Source organism: Myxozyma melibiosi, assembly GCF_037950935.1.
Source record: "Myxozyma melibiosi strain Phaff 52-87 chromosome Unknown BZA70scaffold_6, whole genome shotgun sequence".
In the NCBI taxonomy this organism is placed as follows: domain Eukaryota; kingdom Fungi; phylum Ascomycota; class Lipomycetes; order Lipomycetales; family Lipomycetaceae; genus Myxozyma; species Myxozyma melibiosi.
In genome coordinates, this window is record NW_027042920.1 from 672,074 (window position 1) to 688,846 (window position 16,773).

General features: G+C 52.0%; 9 protein-coding genes across 9 annotated transcripts; 3 read left to right on the forward strand and 6 right to left on the reverse strand.

Moving 5' to 3' along the window:
• Window positions 1–182: 182 nt before the first annotated feature.
• BZA70DRAFT_279305 (uncharacterized protein) lies at window positions 183–942 on the reverse strand. Its single transcript, XM_064912751.1, has one exon. The coding sequence runs from the start codon at window positions 786–788 to the stop codon at window positions 516–518; it is 273 nt and encodes a 90-aa protein (XP_064768232.1). The 5' UTR covers window positions 789–942; the 3' UTR covers window positions 183–515.
• Window positions 943–1,974: 1,032 nt separating this feature from the next.
• On the reverse strand, window positions 1,975–2,812 carry BZA70DRAFT_279310 (uncharacterized protein). Its single transcript, XM_064912752.1, has one exon. The coding sequence runs from the start codon at window positions 2,427–2,429 to the stop codon at window positions 2,202–2,204; it is 228 nt and encodes a 75-aa protein (XP_064768233.1). The 5' UTR covers window positions 2,430–2,812; the 3' UTR covers window positions 1,975–2,201.
• A 462-nt stretch (window positions 2,813–3,274) lies between these two features.
• BZA70DRAFT_175986 (fungal-specific transcription factor domain-containing protein) lies at window positions 3,275–6,313 on the reverse strand. Its single transcript, XM_064909898.1, has 2 exons — window positions 4,440–6,313; window positions 3,275–4,389 (listed from the first exon to the last, which is right to left on the reverse strand). Exons 1-2 carry the CDS (start codon window positions 6,186–6,188, stop codon window positions 3,589–3,591), a joined length of 2,550 nt encoding a protein of 849 aa, XP_064768234.1. The 5' UTR covers window positions 6,189–6,313; the 3' UTR covers window positions 3,275–3,588.
• Window positions 6,314–6,814: 501 nt separating this feature from the next.
• Window positions 6,815–7,904, forward strand: BZA70DRAFT_238709 (uncharacterized protein; the record flags this gene model as incomplete). Its single annotated transcript, XM_064910459.1, has 4 exons — window positions 6,815–7,039; window positions 7,106–7,212; window positions 7,274–7,410; window positions 7,471–7,904. 4 exons carry the CDS (start codon window positions 6,815–6,817, stop codon window positions 7,902–7,904), a joined length of 903 nt encoding a protein of 300 aa, XP_064768235.1.
• On the reverse strand, window positions 7,820–10,879 carry BZA70DRAFT_257831 (iron-sulfur clusters transporter atm1). The gene is made up of 2 exons (XM_064910831.1): window positions 9,939–10,879; window positions 7,820–9,865 (listed from the first exon to the last, which is right to left on the reverse strand). Exons 1-2 carry the CDS (start codon window positions 10,413–10,415, stop codon window positions 8,078–8,080), a joined length of 2,265 nt encoding a protein of 754 aa, XP_064768236.1. The 5' UTR covers window positions 10,416–10,879; the 3' UTR covers window positions 7,820–8,077.
• A 484-nt stretch (window positions 10,880–11,363) lies between these two features.
• BZA70DRAFT_289838 (Ctr copper transporter family-domain-containing protein) lies at window positions 11,364–12,166 on the forward strand (the record flags this gene model as incomplete). The annotated part of the gene is made up of 2 exons (XM_064914150.1): window positions 11,364–12,002; window positions 12,068–12,166. The coding sequence occupies 2 exons, from the start codon at window positions 11,364–11,366 to the stop codon at window positions 12,164–12,166; spliced, it is 738 nt and encodes a 245-aa protein (XP_064768237.1).
• Window positions 12,167–12,295: 129 nt separating this feature from the next.
• Window positions 12,296–13,413, forward strand: BZA70DRAFT_176016 (Ctr copper transporter family-domain-containing protein). Its single transcript, XM_064909899.1, has 2 exons — window positions 12,296–12,939; window positions 12,995–13,413. The coding sequence occupies exons 1-2, from the start codon at window positions 12,553–12,555 to the stop codon at window positions 13,109–13,111; spliced, it is 504 nt and encodes a 167-aa protein (XP_064768238.1). The 5' UTR covers window positions 12,296–12,552; the 3' UTR covers window positions 13,112–13,413.
• BZA70DRAFT_289840 (mitochondrial biogenesis AIM24-domain-containing protein) lies at window positions 13,348–14,833 on the reverse strand (the record flags this gene model as incomplete). Its single annotated transcript, XM_064914151.1, has 4 exons — window positions 13,348–14,232; window positions 14,320–14,391; window positions 14,454–14,572; window positions 14,662–14,833. The coding sequence occupies 4 exons, from the start codon at window positions 14,831–14,833 to the stop codon at window positions 13,348–13,350; spliced, it is 1,248 nt and encodes a 415-aa protein (XP_064768239.1).
• A 190-nt stretch (window positions 14,834–15,023) lies between these two features.
• BZA70DRAFT_279323 (uncharacterized protein) lies at window positions 15,024–16,710 on the reverse strand. Its single transcript, XM_064912753.1, has 3 exons — window positions 16,552–16,710; window positions 16,402–16,489; window positions 15,024–16,329 (listed from the first exon to the last, which is right to left on the reverse strand). The coding sequence occupies exons 1-3, from the start codon at window positions 16,601–16,603 to the stop codon at window positions 15,339–15,341; spliced, it is 1,131 nt and encodes a 376-aa protein (XP_064768240.1). The 5' UTR covers window positions 16,604–16,710; the 3' UTR covers window positions 15,024–15,338.
• Window positions 16,711–16,773: the final 63 nt, after the last annotated feature.

Genomic DNA, 16,773 nt, shown 5'->3' on the forward strand with positions numbered 1-16,773 from the left:
CTGAGCTGTGCCGTCTGTGCTGCTGTGTTGTCTGTCGTTGTTGTGCAGTGTGCTAATGGAAGTGTAGTCTTCGGAGTCTTCGAAAAGTGAACATTTGCTGAGTGATGTCTCTGACTATCGTTAGCATAACCACTAAACGCATACAAACCATGAGGTACGAACTGATCGCTGCTGTAATTGCTCGCTCTAGGTAAATTGCCGGTCTATCAATGAGTAATTAGCAGCCTTCACCACCGGCACTCACCAGTCTTCTGAATCTGCACGCAGACACCAGTCCGCTTGACATGTGCTCTCGCAAGAGCAGGCTTCGCTCCCCTATCTTCTCTGAAAACGCAAGGCATCTCGAAAGACGCTAGCACGCCAAACACAGCAACATCTCATGGGGAGAACCAAGAATTATTTGCTGGTTTGGCATAATCGTGCCATGACCGGTGCATCGCCGTCATATGAGAATGCTACCCAGAGGGTATAAGCTACTCTCTGACGTCTCCGGGGAGCACCGCGTCACATGCGCCTCAGAGAGGAAGATTGAAGCCCATGTTTCGGATCCGGCCGGAAATGAGATTTGTCCAGCTGATGAGTGTCGTGGTTAGCGCTAAATACTCAGAATATCCTTCCGGAGCCACCGATTTCAGTCGTCGCGTGAAGAAATGAAGAATAACGCAGTTCCAGGCGTTGCAAATTGAGATGCAGAGGAAAATGATGGGAAATGGAACGCGGTGGCTACAGGAACGGAAAGGAAAATGTGGAAAGGAACTCATCGCTAGTATGATGAAAATGGGAAGCATCTCGGGAGGGAATATAGAAATATTCAGGATGTGATGATATTCTGTTCATGATGAAGAGATGTTTCGCCTAGAAGAGAGAAGCTTCTTATAGTTGTGAAGAAGAGAGAAGAGTGTGTGAAGAGGAGGGAAGGAGAGGAGGAGGAGAGGGCGGGAGGGGGGCTTTTTATAGACGTCCGGGCCAGGGCTCCATCAACCCTTCTGATGCGGGCAGGCAGACCGCCAGGCAAGTGGGCGATCCATTTGCCCCCGAAACTTCTCTTCCCTTCGTCATTCGGGCGAGTCACAGCAAAAAAGACTAACTCATTTCCCAATCTGGAGGCAGCGGCACAGAAGTCACACGCAGGTAGGACGTCATCGGAAAGAACATCCCGAACTATTTCCATATCAGGTAGTAATGTTACACAAGCTGAATAAGCTGACGGCTATCTGTACAATACGTCATGGGACGAGGTCGATGCAGCATCTCAGACGTGCAAGATGCCATCCTCAAGCCATACTGTCTTCTTCTCAGGTATCCAGACAATACGGCGTCTTTTGAGAGAAATAAAGCACGTTCCAAGAGCTTTAGATTGATGTAAATTAGCGCATGTCTTGGTAGCGCAACTAATGAGCTACGCGAACACAAAAGCGCCACGAGCACCACCGATTTGGCCCCTGTCTAGGAACAAGCGTTGAACAGCCACGTTCGCGTAGATCGTTGACTCAGGTACAGACGTCAGATTCTCCTGAGTTTTAACTGTCTGTTTCATCTCTTTTCTTGCCAGAAGTCCTGTTTTTCATGCTGTTTCCCATCGATCTCAACAGCCCGTATGCGCTCAACAGTCCAGAAGCCGGCAGTCTGCGCAGATATCCGACACAGACTGCTTACCCCTCACTTTGCTCTCTGATGTGAGACACAGCCTTCCGTTTTCGTCCATTTGCCACCCTTCGATCACACTCGCACAAGCTACGTCATATAAACGAGCGCATGTGAAAGGCAAAGCGCAGGCCCAGAGCGAGCAGGCAAAGTCCCGTGACAGCAGATCTGTTTCGGGTCGGTCTGGATTGCACTTTGCCAGCTATACAACAGGTGTGTTTGGCAACATCGTCCTCTTATTAGCTTTAAAAAGACCATAAACCCGGTCGGTCGTGCTTCTGATGGAAGAAAGAGAGTATGAGGTTTCTTTTCTGCCGACAAAAGTAAGAGATTCCAGAGATTAGATGTGCGTCGCTCGTGGGTGCTCTCGCTGACGACGTTGGTGTTGATTGCTCTGGTGTTCCAAACAGCTTTCTCATAAGATTTCAGTTGGCGTTCAGCAATTTATTATCCTCGATATAAGTATGAAGATGGAAGATGTTGCAGCTATGTCATTCAAATTGACAGCAGTTCTCTCGAGCCTAGTCAGACAGTACAGTCGCTTCTGCAAGTGGCATTCAAGCTGGAGGCGAATTCACACAAGCTCCGTATTCGGAATACCAAGTCACTCTACATCCCCTCAAATAGGTTGTCGGCAACTCAAATGCTATTAACGGTGTTGCTATCAGAGAAGGAATGCAGAAGGGCAGCGAGAAACAGGAGCACAGTGAGGCAGGCAAATGGTAGAGTACTATCAGCAGTTTACTGCGCTGAAGAGGTCCTACTATACACAGCATCAGTTGCATTTATTGTATAGCAGTAATCAGTCAGACGTGCGAGTGAATGGTATCTCTCATTCACTCTGTTATCACGACAATAGAAACGATCAGTAAGACTACATCACAGAACTCAAGCTAAAATCGCAAGAACAGAAGGCGTTATATGACGAAATAGAGCAATAACAGCTACCTCTCATCAACCAAATTATAAATCTCAAGTCCTGTAGCAGGATGGACTCGATATAACGTTATTGGGCTTGAGAGGATCGACGAACGGGATAAGTCGAGAAGGCTGGCAATTATGCACTGAACTCTATACTTCAGCTCGCCTTACTTCTAGTGGATGATATCTTCGGTGCTGAACATCTGCTTTTAGCTTGGCTATTCCGTTATAGTATAAAGGCAAGGGAATAATTCAAGAATATATTTACAGATATTTATTTTAACTTGGACCTACAATGCGGCACAAATATGGTCTGCAAACTGTGGAGATTATTGAGTAGACACGATTTACTCCAGATAAAATTCACCAGCATAAACCAAACACCCGTGCCCTAACCAGTCTGTGTTTTTCGAATTCCGCACTATACAGCTGCGAATCATCACATCTTCCAGCCCTTTCTCCTCTCAAAATAGGTGTTTGAAAATATAGTCAAAATTAATTTAAATACTATTAGATACACAAACGTGATAATACGAATGAAAATAATAAAAGAAAGATTCTAGAATGACAAAAGAGACATAAAATCCCATAATCCGATTTTTTAAGAGAAAAGAAGAAAAAAAGAAAAGAAAAGAGGATGAAAAACGCTTAAACGCACGAGGATATGAATAGAAAAATGTACAAAAAAGGTAGAATGATAGAAAGCTAGAAGATAAAGTCTAGCAAATGCAAGATTCGTAGTCGTTAATTACGCCCAGACCCGCATAATGAAGAATGGATAATAAAAATGAAGCCCAAAAAAAGAAAGAATAGAAATGTCAAGACGGATTAAGAGAGAGAGAAAGAAAGAAAGAAAGTGCTTTTGTAATCCATGTACCAGTCCCAAGAATAATTAGACATCAAAAATAAAAGAAAATAAAATGAATGAAAGATTAGAAAATAAGTATCAGTAATACATAATGAAAACAAGAGAGAAACGTTTTGTAATATATAGTATAACAATCAAGGTATGAAAACCATCAATCACAGCGCGAGATAATCAACATTCTCCCACGCTTTACTCGACAAGACCTCTTCCCAAGATTGATTAGTGGCCCATACCTCGTTCAAGACGGTCTTCGTCATGCTCCAGCTGCCACGGTACGTCTGGTTGTAAAGTGTATCCATGCGCTTGACGGCCGCTGCCCGACCTTCTGAGGTCTTTAGCTCGCAGCCAACGACAAACATGGGCCAGACCATTTGAATATCGGGTTCTGAACCTGGTTCGAGGATCGCGTGCAGTTTCTCGAATTCTTCAACACTTTTCGCAATACGGCGTCCGGAGGGATCCATACCCGTCGAGCGGAGGAGGAAGATAGTCGACGCTTGCGCCCAGCACTGCGAGCCGATTATATGCTGGACATAGTTGTATGACGCGTGACCGTCCCATTTCCGCAGACTAGAGTAGTTTCGAATCCGCGACTCAATCTCAGACGCGCGCTGCTGGATCTCGGCAAGCGAAAGTGACTCGGGCTCGTACTTCATCCGATGGCGGAGATGGCAGGTGTCTGAAATCGCGAGGATGATCTCGTCCGGACAGCCCATGATTCCTTCGACACCTGAATCTTCGGGCGAGAGGGGAAAGAAGTAGGGTCCGGAGAGATGCGGAGCTCGGTAGTCTTTTGAACAGGCGGATGAAAGGATATCGTACCATGCAAATATGCGGAACAGAAACATGCCGTTTGGTGCTGAAAGGACGTCGGCTGCAAGTTCACGATCTTCGATAATCGATGAGAACGCAGACAGATGCGACCGCACGGTAGCAGACTTTCCAGTATCCATAATCTATTGCCGGTTAGTCTCGGATTTTGATAAACAGATACAGACAAACTCACTTCGAATGTAATCAAGAAATAAATAACAGTCAAGACCGCAACACCAAGTCCGCGGCCCATATTTGTTTGATTGCGGATATTCTGGATATTAGGAAAACCCAAAGCCGACTGCGAAGGTTCCATGGATGTCGAACCACGAGCACCAGATGCACTGTTTCCGTTACTTCCATCGCTGCCGCTGTTGTTGTTGCTTGCACCTGCAATCGCCGCCGCGGCTGATGCAGCCGCAGATACCTCGTTTGGAGTCGTCGCGCTTGATGAGGAGGAGACTGCGCTTAGAACTTCGCCCAAGAATCTAATTGTGCGCGAATGGTATTCCAAACCGTTGGCGTAGTAGACCTCCGAGCCTTGTCGCGTAGCAAGGTGAACGTGGGCAAGGCAGAGGAAGCAGGAGAGAGCGAGTTCGTGCGTGCAGTAGGTGATTGCGAGACCAGCCAAAGGAGAGTTTTGAAGATTATCGAGCAGGGGTGCGACGTCTGTGAAGTAGTACTGCAGCATCTCTTGTTCTTCAGGCTTGATACTCCAAAACATCCCAAGCTCGCGAGACATCCTCGGCGACGTTGCTGCGGGAGGGGGACGCGCTGTGACGGATGGAGGGTGCAGCTTACTCGCGCTGACCTGCTGTGGAACGGCCTGGGCATTGGATGCGGCGGAGTACGACTGCGAGTTGGAGCGGAACGCAGGCGGACGCTGAGACGACAACTGAGGAGCGGTGGGCAGGAGGAGGTCGTACTGGAAATTGGAGAAGGCATACTCTGACGGCTGTGGTTCGGATTTGACGGTCACCTCAGCCGTTGGTTCGGATTGAGGGGTTGATGACGAAGACGAACCAGGCGAGGTCGAGAATGAGAGGGCGGAAGGAGCGATTCCGGCGCCGGGAACAAGCAAGTCAGGAGCCGGATGCTGCTGGGGCGGAGGAGCAGGGGCAGCGGCTGTTGTCGTAGAGGCGGAAGCGGTCGCAGGGGCGGATGAGGATGAAGATGTGGATGCAGATTCTTCGGATTTGATTTTTTTGGGAGAGTTGTCGGTGTCGGGAGCCGCTTTCTTTTTGCGAGAGCGCTTCGCACTGTCCATTCCAATCTGCACGACGAACTTGAGCTCTTTGCGAGGCGCTTGCTGCTGCTGTTGTTGTTGTGGTTGTTGTTGTTGCTGCTGCGCTTGAAGTTGTTGCTGCTGCTGTTGTTGTTGTTGTTGTTGTTGTTGTTGTTGTTGTTGCTGTTGTTGCTGTAGAGGGTAGTCACCAAAAGACGGCGTGAGAAAGGCGATATCTATAGGAGCACCGGTTGGAAGAGGAGTGGAGGGCGGGACGACGGGAGTTCTTGCGGCGAGGGACTCGCGCAGACGGGGTCTCCTGCGAAAGCCGACGACGGGACGACCTTTGAGATCAAAGTGGACGCCGGAAGCGATATGGCGGGAGTCGTCGACGTCGAAGGAGAGACGGAGGTCGTAGCCCTCGCACTCGCGGTTGTTTTTGATGCAGTTCATGCAGAAGGGTTTTGCTTCGTCGCACTTGCGGCGACGGGCTTTGCAGGTCCAGCATCCTGAGCGGACGCGGACGATTTTTTGCTGCGTCGGGGGCGGAGGGGCGGCGGGGGTAACAGCGGCAGCAGCAGCGGTAGAGGAGGAGGAGGAGGATGTAGAGGTGGTGGTGTTTGTGGATGAGGACAGCTGCTGTGGCGGGGCGACGAGGCCAGGAGCGGCAGGGAAGGCGCTCTGCTGGGCAGCCAGAGACGGCTGGGGGTCTGCCATTGGCACAGGAGTAGGATCCACCCCGCAGCCAAGAAGGAGGAAAGAAGTAGAGAGAGAGGGAGGGAAGAGAGGAGAGGAAGAGGGGAGATGCGAGGAAAGGAAGGCGTCGAAGTGATGTCGCGAGGAGGAAGAAATCAAGTCTGCGGACCGAGCGGTGCACCAGCTCAGAGCCGCGGTGTTTGTGCGTTTATGCGGCTGCTGAGGCCCAGACGAGGCTATTGTGAGGAGAACTGTGGACGAGGGATATGGGATGAAGTGGAGATGTTTGGATATATCTGGCGGTTATGTTACAATAACAACAACAACTGCTACTTCTACTCTCATCCTCTACACCACTCCTCCTCTCCTACACCCCTCCCCCTCCACCACCGCTCCTCTTCCCTCTGCCTCCAATCACCCGCAATCCCTGCACGGGCCGCCGCCGCCGCGGGTCGCATGTGGCTTTTGCGTGGCTCGTGCCGACTGCGCCGAGCCACTAACTCCGGCTGGCTTATCTCCTGATTATCTTATTACCCCCTACTATTGTTAGTAAGCACTCTGCTCAGCACAGCTAAATTTTAACCTACGCCATCTCCGTCTACATAGTACTCTAACCCACCTCATCTCATCTCCTACGCCACTCTGAGATGGGAAAACCCGGAAAAGACCGCAACAAGGGCAAGTCTGCTCGAGGCGGCAGTGCAGCAGGCGGCGGCAGGTCTCGAGGGGGCAAGTCCTGGACTTCGGGTTCAAGAGAAGCAAAGCACCGGGGTATCATTAACCTGGATCGCCCTGCCTCTGCTATCGACAACGATCCGGCGGAGAAGACTGAAGCTGTTGTTAATAAACTGCCAGTTAAGACTGCTATGTGGGTATGCTATCATATATCACTCTTCATTCTGCACTATCTATTTCTACCTGCTCACGCTCTACCCCAGGACTTTGACCAATGCGACCCCAAGCGCTGCTCAGGCAAGAAACTCGCCCGTCTAGGTCTGATCAGAAACCTCAGAGTTGGCCAGAAATTCCAAGGCCTAGTCATATCGTGCGTCTGCTTTTCTACTTCATCCCTGTCTTTTCTGCTCCTCGGCTAACAGTACTATCAGACCCAGCGGGAAATTCCCAGTCGCGCCCGACGACCGAGAAATACTCGAAGAGCACGGCGCTGCCGTCGTTGAGTGCTCATGGGCATGCGTTAATGAAATTCCTTGGAACAGAATCGGAGGAAAACACGAAAGACTACGTAAGCTTCTTTATTTCTCGCAGATCCGTCTATTCTCTCTCTCTCTCTAACCTACATCAGTACCATACCTTATCGCAACAAACCCCGTCAACTACGGCAAACCCTGGAAACTCAACTGCGTCGAAGCCCTCGCTGCCACATTTGCAATCTGCGGCCACCGCGAGTGGGCGACCGAGATCATGAGCCATTTCAGCTGGGGCAGTGCGTTTCTAAAAGTGAATGCTGATTTGCTGGATGTTTACTGTAAATGCACTGATGCGGATTCGGTTATTAAAGCTCAGGAGGAGTGGTTGGATAAGATCGATGCCGAGTTTCAGTTGCGAGAGGAGAAAAAGGCGAGAGGTGAGGTTGATGATGTTTGGTTGACTGGTAATATGAATCGCCTTGCTATAGAGAGCGAGGAGGACACTGATGATGATGAGGAGGAGGAGGATGAGGATGAGGAAGAAGAAGAGGACGACGACGACGACAATGAAGAGCAGTCTGACTCCTAATGTATATATCAAACAATAATAATTACTCCACCTATACCTTATACCACCCTCATCATCTTAGACTAATGCTGTCAAAATATTATTACTCCATCCATAGCCTATATACACTACTCCCACTCTCTTCATCATCTATGTTGTCAAAATATTATTACTCCATCTAAAGCCTATATACACTACTCTAACTTCTTCAGCTGCTCAATCTCCTTCTGCACCGCCTCGCCCTCCTCCTCAATCACCTCAATCACCTCCTGCGCATGCCACATCCCCGCATACACTCCTCCCTGACTCGAAATCAATTCACCATGCGTACCCTCCTCCACCATCTTGCCTCCCTTCAGCACAATGATCTTATCAGAGTCCATAATCGTCCTCAACCGGTGCGCAATAAACACGCTCGTCGTCCCCTCTTCCTTAACAATTCCATTGATGTTCTGCATCAACGACTGCTCCGTCTGCGTATCAAGCGCAGAGGTCGCCTCGTCGAAAAACATAATCTCCGGGTTCTTCAGAATCAGCCGCGAAACCGCCAACCGCTGCTTCTCGCCCCCCGAGATCATCATTCCTCGCTCGCCGACCTTGGTCTGCCACCCGTCCGGAAGATCGGAAATCAGCTTGTCGATCTTTGCGCGCTCGGCCGCCCGTCGCACTTCTTCGTCCGTCGCGTCCATCCGGCCGTACCGGATGTTATGCAAGATCGTATCGTTGAACAGCGGCGTGTCCTGCGGCACCACTCCGATCTTGCGGCGAAGACTGTCGAGGCTCACGTCCCGGATATCCTGCCCGTCGACCAAGATCCGACCGGACTGCACGTCGTAAAACCGGAAAAGCAGGCGCAGGATCGTGGACTTGCCGCTGCCGCTTGGACCCACGATCGCCGCTTTTTGTCCGCCGGGGATCGTGAACGTCGCGTTTGAAAGAATGGGGCGGTCGGGGTGGTACCCGAACGTCACGTTCTCGAACTTGATATCGCCGTTTGTCAGCTTAAGCTCCGGCGCGCCGGGCTTGTCGATAATCGCCACGTTCACCTTCTGCAGATTGAACAGCGTCTCCATGTCAAGCAGCGACTGGCGTAGTTCACGATAGACCGTGCCGAGGAAGTTGAGCGGGACCGAGAGCTGAAACACGAGCTGGTTGACCATCACCAGATCGCCGACCGTCAGCGATCCATCCATGACTCCCTGCGCTGCCATGTACATCATCGCCGTCAGCGCGGACGAGAAGATGAGGTTCTGGCCTGAGTTGAGGAGCGCGAGCGAGGTCGCAATCTTGATCGACGAGGCCTCGTAGTCTGCCAGCGCATTGTCGTAGAGTTTGGCTTGGTATCCCTCGTTGTTGAAGTACTTGACCGCCTCGTAGTTGATGAGCGAGTCTACTGCAACAGTCGCGGCGCGGTTGTCGGCCTTGTTGGCGTCCTTGCGGAACTTGGTCCGCCACGCGGTCGTCTTGATTGTGAACATTGTGTACGCAAGCATGGTGAAGAATGTGACGGCCGCGAACTGCGAGCCGTAGCTGTACGTGAGCACGCCGCAGACCATTCCGATCTCGAGCGTGATGGGCAAGACATGGAAGATCATCGACGTGAGCACAAACGAGATACCTTTGGTACCGCGGTCGATTGCGCGCGATAACCCACCTGTCTGTCGCGAGAGGTGGAAGTTGAGATCGAGCCGGAGTAAGTGCTGAAACACGTCGAGCGCGACCGAGCGAATCGCTTTTTGCGCGACGGAGGCAAAGATCGCGTTGCGCAGCTCGCCAAAGAGTGTTGAGCCCGCGCGCGCAAGGCCGTAGCCGACAATGACGGCGCCGGCAACGGTCCAGAGCGTGCCGGCGTGGGAGGTAAAGTCGATGTTCATTGCGTCGATGATCTCTTTGAAGAAGAAAGGGACTTGCACGTTGAGCACTTTAGCGCCGATGAGCAGGATCAGAGCAATCACGACGCGCACTTTGACGCCATTTTGTCCCTGGAAGTGTGTCAGTATGTGATCAGCAAATTCTCAACTGTAATGGTAGGATAATGTATGGAATAAGGCCTACCTTTGGCCACAGATACTGCATCATCTCCTTCATGATGGCCCAATCCGCCGCGCGCTGCGTCTTTGGCTCGACGACTTTTTCCTCGAGCAAAGCATTTGCAGGCGGCTTGCTGAAGTTTTGCAGTTTTTTCTCCTCTGGTTTGGCCTCTGGCTTGACTTCCTCAGCAGAAATGGGTTTCTTTGCTGACTGGTTCGGAGATGACTGCTTGGAGGAGTTGGGGAGTATCGGAGAAGAGTGCAGGAGACGTATCTGACGCGCGCGGTGGGCGGTCTGCACGACTGACGATAGACGCCATCTCAGACCTGGAGCAGGAGAAGGAGAGGATGAGGAGGAGAAGGAGGAAGAAGCAGATGAGGAGAACGAAGTCGACTGGGATTGAAACGGGTGGGCAGCTACGGCAGCCGAAGCAGCTGGGAGAAGGAGCAAGGACGGGCGCTGCAGCGCGAGCAGACCCAGTCTTGCGCGCAAGACCGACATTGGATTACGCTGGATCAGAGGGTGATCGGCAGACAGCGACGCTGCGAGTGAGCGGGAGCAGGAGGAGCAGGAAGGATGATGGACGAGAGGAGGAGGAGGAGGATTCTGGGGAAGCTGGTTCGAGGCCGGGATTGAATTTATTTTAGCGTTTTGTCCACGAGCCGTTCTCGGGATTGCGCAATAGCAGCGCAACTGCGTCGCTGAGCACGCGGATCTACGGCTGCTCTGTGAGAAAACAGCAACAAACAGGAGGGAAGCAAAGAGACAGCCTGGTCTGACTATGAGAAGATCTCTGCAGCGGGAAGAAGCAAATATCTGGCTGCCGGGCGGTTGGCTGCGTGGGCCTGGTCTGAGTCACGTGAACTGCTCAAAAGTGCTCGTATTTTGCTCATACGGCGCATGAGCTGCGGGTGGATGAGATGTTTGGTGGTTGTTGATACAGATACGAAGCAATTGAGATGCTGAGAATAAAACACTCTGTATTTGCACATCAAATAGCGGTGTTTGTCTACGTAGAAACAGATATCGAGCAGATATCAAACAAAAGACCAGAGCCACATCGGCTGAGGCGGCGCGGGCTCATCCTCATCGCCTCTTCCTCCCAGTTAAACATAGAATCTCTTCACACTTCCTCTTCCAGCCCACATTCCGTCCGCGTCCTCGCTGGCACCGTTTAAATTCACACGAGAACTCGACCAGAAGACAGCTGTCGGCGGTTCGGTCTTGGGTTGTGCATCTTCGGGGGGACGGGTGGCGCAAATTTGCGCAGTCTCTCCGCATTTGCTCGTTTTCTGCTCGTCTTTGATTTCCTGACTCGAGAGCGTATATAATACCTGCTCGGGCGCTACTTGACTTTTGTCTTTGTTTGTCGTTTGTCTTTTTTATCTCGACATGACACCAACTCCTCTACATCTCGTGGCTCGCGCTGCTGCTTATATGACACAAGACATGGACATGCCCGACATGCCCGACATGCCTGGTATGGACCATGGCGGTATGGACCACGGCGGTATGGATCACGGCGGTATGGGCCACGGCGGTATGGACATGGGCTCCGGTTCCTGCAAAATGAACATGATTTTCAACTCTGGCCTCAAAGACATCTGCATCGTCTTTGAATGGTGGCACATCCGCAGCGGCTTCTCCGCCTTTGTCTCGTTACTTGCCGTTGTCGCCCTCGGTGTGGGATACGAATACCTTCGCACGCTTGCCACCTCGCGCTTGTTGAATCCGAAACCTACGAGTGTCGAAATCCCACTCCTCTCAGACATGGACAGAGACAGCGACGACGAGTCCGTCACAGAATCCAGCGGCAGCCCCACCGCGCAAGCAGACAGCGACAGCCTCAACGGCGCAAACGGCGAAGAAATGAGCACGTCCTCGACTCTGGTTGATCTAGAGGCGACGACGACGGCAGCAAGTCGCAAAGCTGCTGTCTCGCGCTCAAAGTACGGCGCCGTCAGCTCGTATCTCGACCGGACTTCGCGGTCGTTTATTCAGCGGCACGCGCGGTTTTTTAAGGCGCTGATGTATGCCGTGCAGGTTGTTTATTCGTTTTTTATCATGCTTATTGCCATGACCTATAACGTATGTTTTTGCCGTCTTTTATTTGCTTGGTTTGCTCGTCATTGAAGCTAACGAGTTATCTACAGTGCTGGATCATCATCGCAGTCGGCGTAGGTGCATTCATCGGCCACCTCACATTCGGCAGCAAATCAGGCTCGACAGCAAAAGGAATGTCCTGCCATTAACTTGAACAGCATCACTCGCCAACTCTTCACTTACTCTCACGCATCTGTTCTTATTCTCGCACATCTCTGCACGATCGCTCTATATTTGACTCTGGGCGGGTGTATACATGATATATTATTTAGGGGTTTACGGTTGGGTTTTTAGTGTTTGCATTTGTAATCTTTTAATACGAGTAGAAGTAGAAGTAATTTATCTGTAATTTGCTCAGTTGTGGGGAGTTTATATGTGGACGAGTTATGACGGCTCTGAGCAGGTCTGATAACCTGGGAAAACTAGATAAGCAGCCAACCCTCACTACTCAACCTCGTCCTTACATCTCATCTTTCCACACGCATCTTGTTCTATAGCTTTCAACATCTTTGCTTATCTTCAGAATTCAGTCACAATGGACCACAGCCACCACCACCATCACCACGCCTCCCCCGACGACGCAGCCTGCAAGATGGCCATGATCTTCAACTGGGACCCCATCGACACCTGCATCGTCTTTGAATGGTGGCACATCCGCGGCCTGTACTCGCTCACGGCAAGTCTGCTTGCCGTCGTCGCGCTCGGCGTGAGCTACGAGTATCTGCGTACGTGGCCTGAGGCTGCTGTGCTGTCTGCGCCGGCGGTCCTGCGGGGCGAGAAGAAGGTTGATGATGGGGAGGGCAGCGGGTATGGACCGCTTATGATGTTTGTCAATAGGAATAGGAAGGAGGTTAAGGCTGTGCTGTACGGCGTGCAGGTCGTGTATTCCTACTTTATCATGCTCGTCGCCATGACATATAACGTACGTCCCCTTCTGCTTTGTATCTGTCTATTGTTGCTAACGGCGGATTGTGCAGGGATGGATTCTCTTGGCGGTCGGCGTGGGTGCATATCTGGGTCACCGGATATTCAACAAGGAAGAAGACGAGAGCGGTCCGAAAACGCAAAAGAAGAGAGGGATGTCGTGTCATTGATCTATAAATTATTGCATTGTTGATGGATGGTGGCATGTAAAAGTGAGCAGATAGGATGAATTTGTATCTACATCGACTTATAAAACGAGACAATTCATTAAGATACCTACACATACTACACACATGCAAACAAACAATGCAATCTCCAAACAAGACCAATCAGTCTTCCAGCATATGTAGCCCGCACATCTCAAGTCTCCACCATCATCTATTTTTACTCATCTATACGCACGTACTTATTTGATAAACTCCTTGAAGTTGTCTACACTTCGAAACTCCACCTTGCCCGAGGCGTCGACCGAAGCCACTTTTAAATGCCCGCCGTTCGACGCGTTGCCGGGTTTCTTTGCGTCCTCTAGAACCACATCGCCTTCCTCTGTCGTCACGCCGCCCACCTCTGTCGCCGCGGTCGCGCTCGCAACAGCAGCAGCAGGGGCAGGTGCGAACGAACTTGGCTGTACTCGCGCGTACTCATACACCTCCCGCGCCTCAGCTCCCGGAATCACATCCGCCAGTCTCGGAGCACGCGACTGCACGAGAACGGTGCAGGGGCCCTTGAATTTGAAGAAGAGTTCCTCGCCCCAGATGAAGGTGCGGATCGCGGATTTGGTCTTGTACCATGCGCGCGAGAGGAACGCACCTGATTTGCTCTCTGAGAATGATGATAGCGGGGAAGGGGATGAAGATGCTGATGACGATGACGGGAGGAATTTCGAGAACCAGGAGGTGAGTTTTGGAACCTGTAGGCGCATACGGGTGTGTCGCAGACGATACGGCGTCGGTTTGGCCGCGGGCAGATTCGAAGTATACGCGACCACGTTTGCGGGATGAACTGCAAACTCCTCGGTCTCGTCCTGGAGCGTGACCTGATAAATCTGACCTTTGCCCACGATCGCGACCTCGCCGCGTCCAGAGAGCACGGTGTTTCCCCAGCGGGAGAGCGAGAGGCTCGGCACGAGCTTTGGCTTGACGGTCAGGGTTGAGCCGGACCAGGCGAGGAGCGCGTTGCGCTGCGCAATTGTCCAGTCGAGACGGCCGTCGAGGGAGAGGACTGCGAATGTCGTTTGCGCGGAGCCGGATTTGGAGGTAATCAGCGCTGTCAGGGGGGTTGTGCTTGTGATCTGGAGGGGTCAGTTGTGCTCGGTATGCTCCTTTATATTCACTCGAAGAAAATGACATATGCAAGAGTAAATCACAGAGTATGGTACCTTCTGATATAGAAATGGAATGCCGGCGAGAGCGCGAGCAGTTGGTCGCAAGATCGATAGAGTCGAGGTAACCTATCCAATGCGAGCGCAAGTCAGCAATCGGCCTAAACCAAAGGATGTAAGGCAGCACGCACATTTTCCAGACTGCCGTTCACGCCAACAAGCGTTCCTCGGCGGGTGTAGAGAGTCGACGAGGCCGGTAGGGCGACGTTTAGTAGACTCGCGGGGGTGCCCAGAACCTCGAACTTTGGCGCTACAACAGACGAACAGTTAGCAGGCTTGCTCTCCAACCAGCAGCTAGCACCCAGCGCAATCACACTCAGGCTAAAGAAGTAGACTGACCCTTCGGAAACGGTCCGTCGCCGCTGATTTGAGGAACGTCTTTGATCAGGTCCGAGACGTCCATCGAGAGCGGGATCGAGGCGGTAGGCGACTGCGCGATGTGCACGCTGCGCCGGGAGAACAGCAGCGCGCGCGATTGCTGCGTCGAGCAGGAGATCACCGGGCGACGCATTTTGTGTTTTTGTGTTTATATTCCGTGGAGGAGGAAAAGCAGAGATCTTTCGGGGCTTTTGGAGGAGAGGATTGCAGAGGAACGAGAACGCGGGAAGTGGTCGATTTAGGAAGGGGCTCGTAGCCAGGTCCAGGTCCGTTCTGCTTTCTGTTTCTGGGCTTGTTCTTGTCTTGTTCTTGTTTATATACTCTTTGTTTCTTTATAATGAATGTTCAATGCATTAATATTTATTCTCTTTTTTTCTTATATTATAAAAACAAAACATGCACTGCTTTGCCCAGTTGGCAGAATGCTGCGGCGCCTTGTAGTGAGAACCCAACCATACGAAAATACAACTTAATAAGAAAGATAACAAACGACAAAAGATTCTAGTACAGTAGAAGAGCGAAAAGCTTAGGATTTAGACACAGCACTCAGAGTCATGAGCGAGTGATCGAAAGCACGGGAAAGAGACAAAATGAAGACCATCACCATCATGCATTGGAGCTCATACTGCTTTGAAGACTTAACGGGTAATGTGGATGAACTCTCTCTCTCTCTTACGTTCCTGGATAGAGTCGGGCGCGACGTCCTGGAACAGGTTTCCACGCCATGGTCGGACGTACCCGCCGAGGTATTCTCGCAGCTTGGCGGGGGCCATGCCGATGTCTGCAAAGGTGGCCGCGCTCTTGTCGACGGTCTGGTCGATGGTCATGCGCTCAACCTCGTCGGCGCATCCGATGGGCCACCAGATGAGCTTGTTGAGTTTATCGGTGAGCCACGCGTAAGGAGCCTTGGGGACGCTGATCTGCGAGTAGCGGATGAGACCCTCGTACTCGCAGAGGCGGCGGATGTCGTCGAGCGAGTACTCGTCCGGGCCGTAGAGCTCGAAGGTCTTGCCGGCGGTCGAGTCGTCGAAGGCGATCTTTTTCAGAGCAGCGGCGACGTCCATGACGTGCACGGGGCGGATGACCTGGGCACCGTTGTTGACGACGATGTTGGGCCAGGCGATAATCTTCCGGACGACCTTGTCCTCCTGGCCGACCATTGGCGACGGGCGGACGATGGTGGTGAGCGGGAAGATCTCGCGGGCGACTTGCTCGGCCTCGAATTTTGTGCGCAAGAAGGCGGAGGGGGAATCCGGGGAGGCGTCGTGGGAGGAGACCTGGACGAAGCGCTCGACGTTGAACTTTGCGCAGGTCTCTGCGATGCGGCGGGTGGTTTCGACGTTGACGTCGTTGAAGTTGAAGAGCTTGGTCTCGTAGTTGCGGCCGATGAGGTTGAAGACAATGTCGGAATTTTTGACGGCCTCCTCGACGGAGTCCATGTTGCGGATGTCGAACTCGATGAAGTTGACGACGCCGAGGTCGCCGGTGACTTTGAGGAAGCGCTTTCGCATTTCCTCGCGGTAGGGGACCATGACGACGGTTCCCTGGCGGGCGAGTTTGGAGACGAGGTACCGGCCGAGGAAGCCATTGGCGCCAAAGACGGTAGCTACCCGACCAGTTCGCGAGGATCTAAATCGTGTGAGAATGGCTATCGAGGAGGGATTTTAAGCTGGCTGCTAGAAGAAGAGGATGAGAACTGACCTTCCGCCGGTACCGGAGCTGATGACGGGCTTTCCAGAGAGGGTGATTGCCAGATCCGCGACACCCCGCGAAGCCGCGAAGAGGGCAGCTGGAAGGAGTCAGTGATGAGCAGAGAAGACAAGACGCGTTAAGAAGAGAGGATAGACACACCGTTCCGGTGCAGGGACTGCAACTGCACACGCGACTGAGCCAGGAACAGCATTGTTTTGCGTAGAATGTCGAGAAAAGAGCTGCGGACTCGAAAAGTTGGATGCGAATCCGGAGGTTTTTGGTGTCTTCGAAGTTGGTGAACCTCCGTTTACCGCCGCGCTGATTGGCAGAATCCTGTGCGCGCGCGGTTTGTTGTTTACGCCGTAATCATGTGACGCTGTG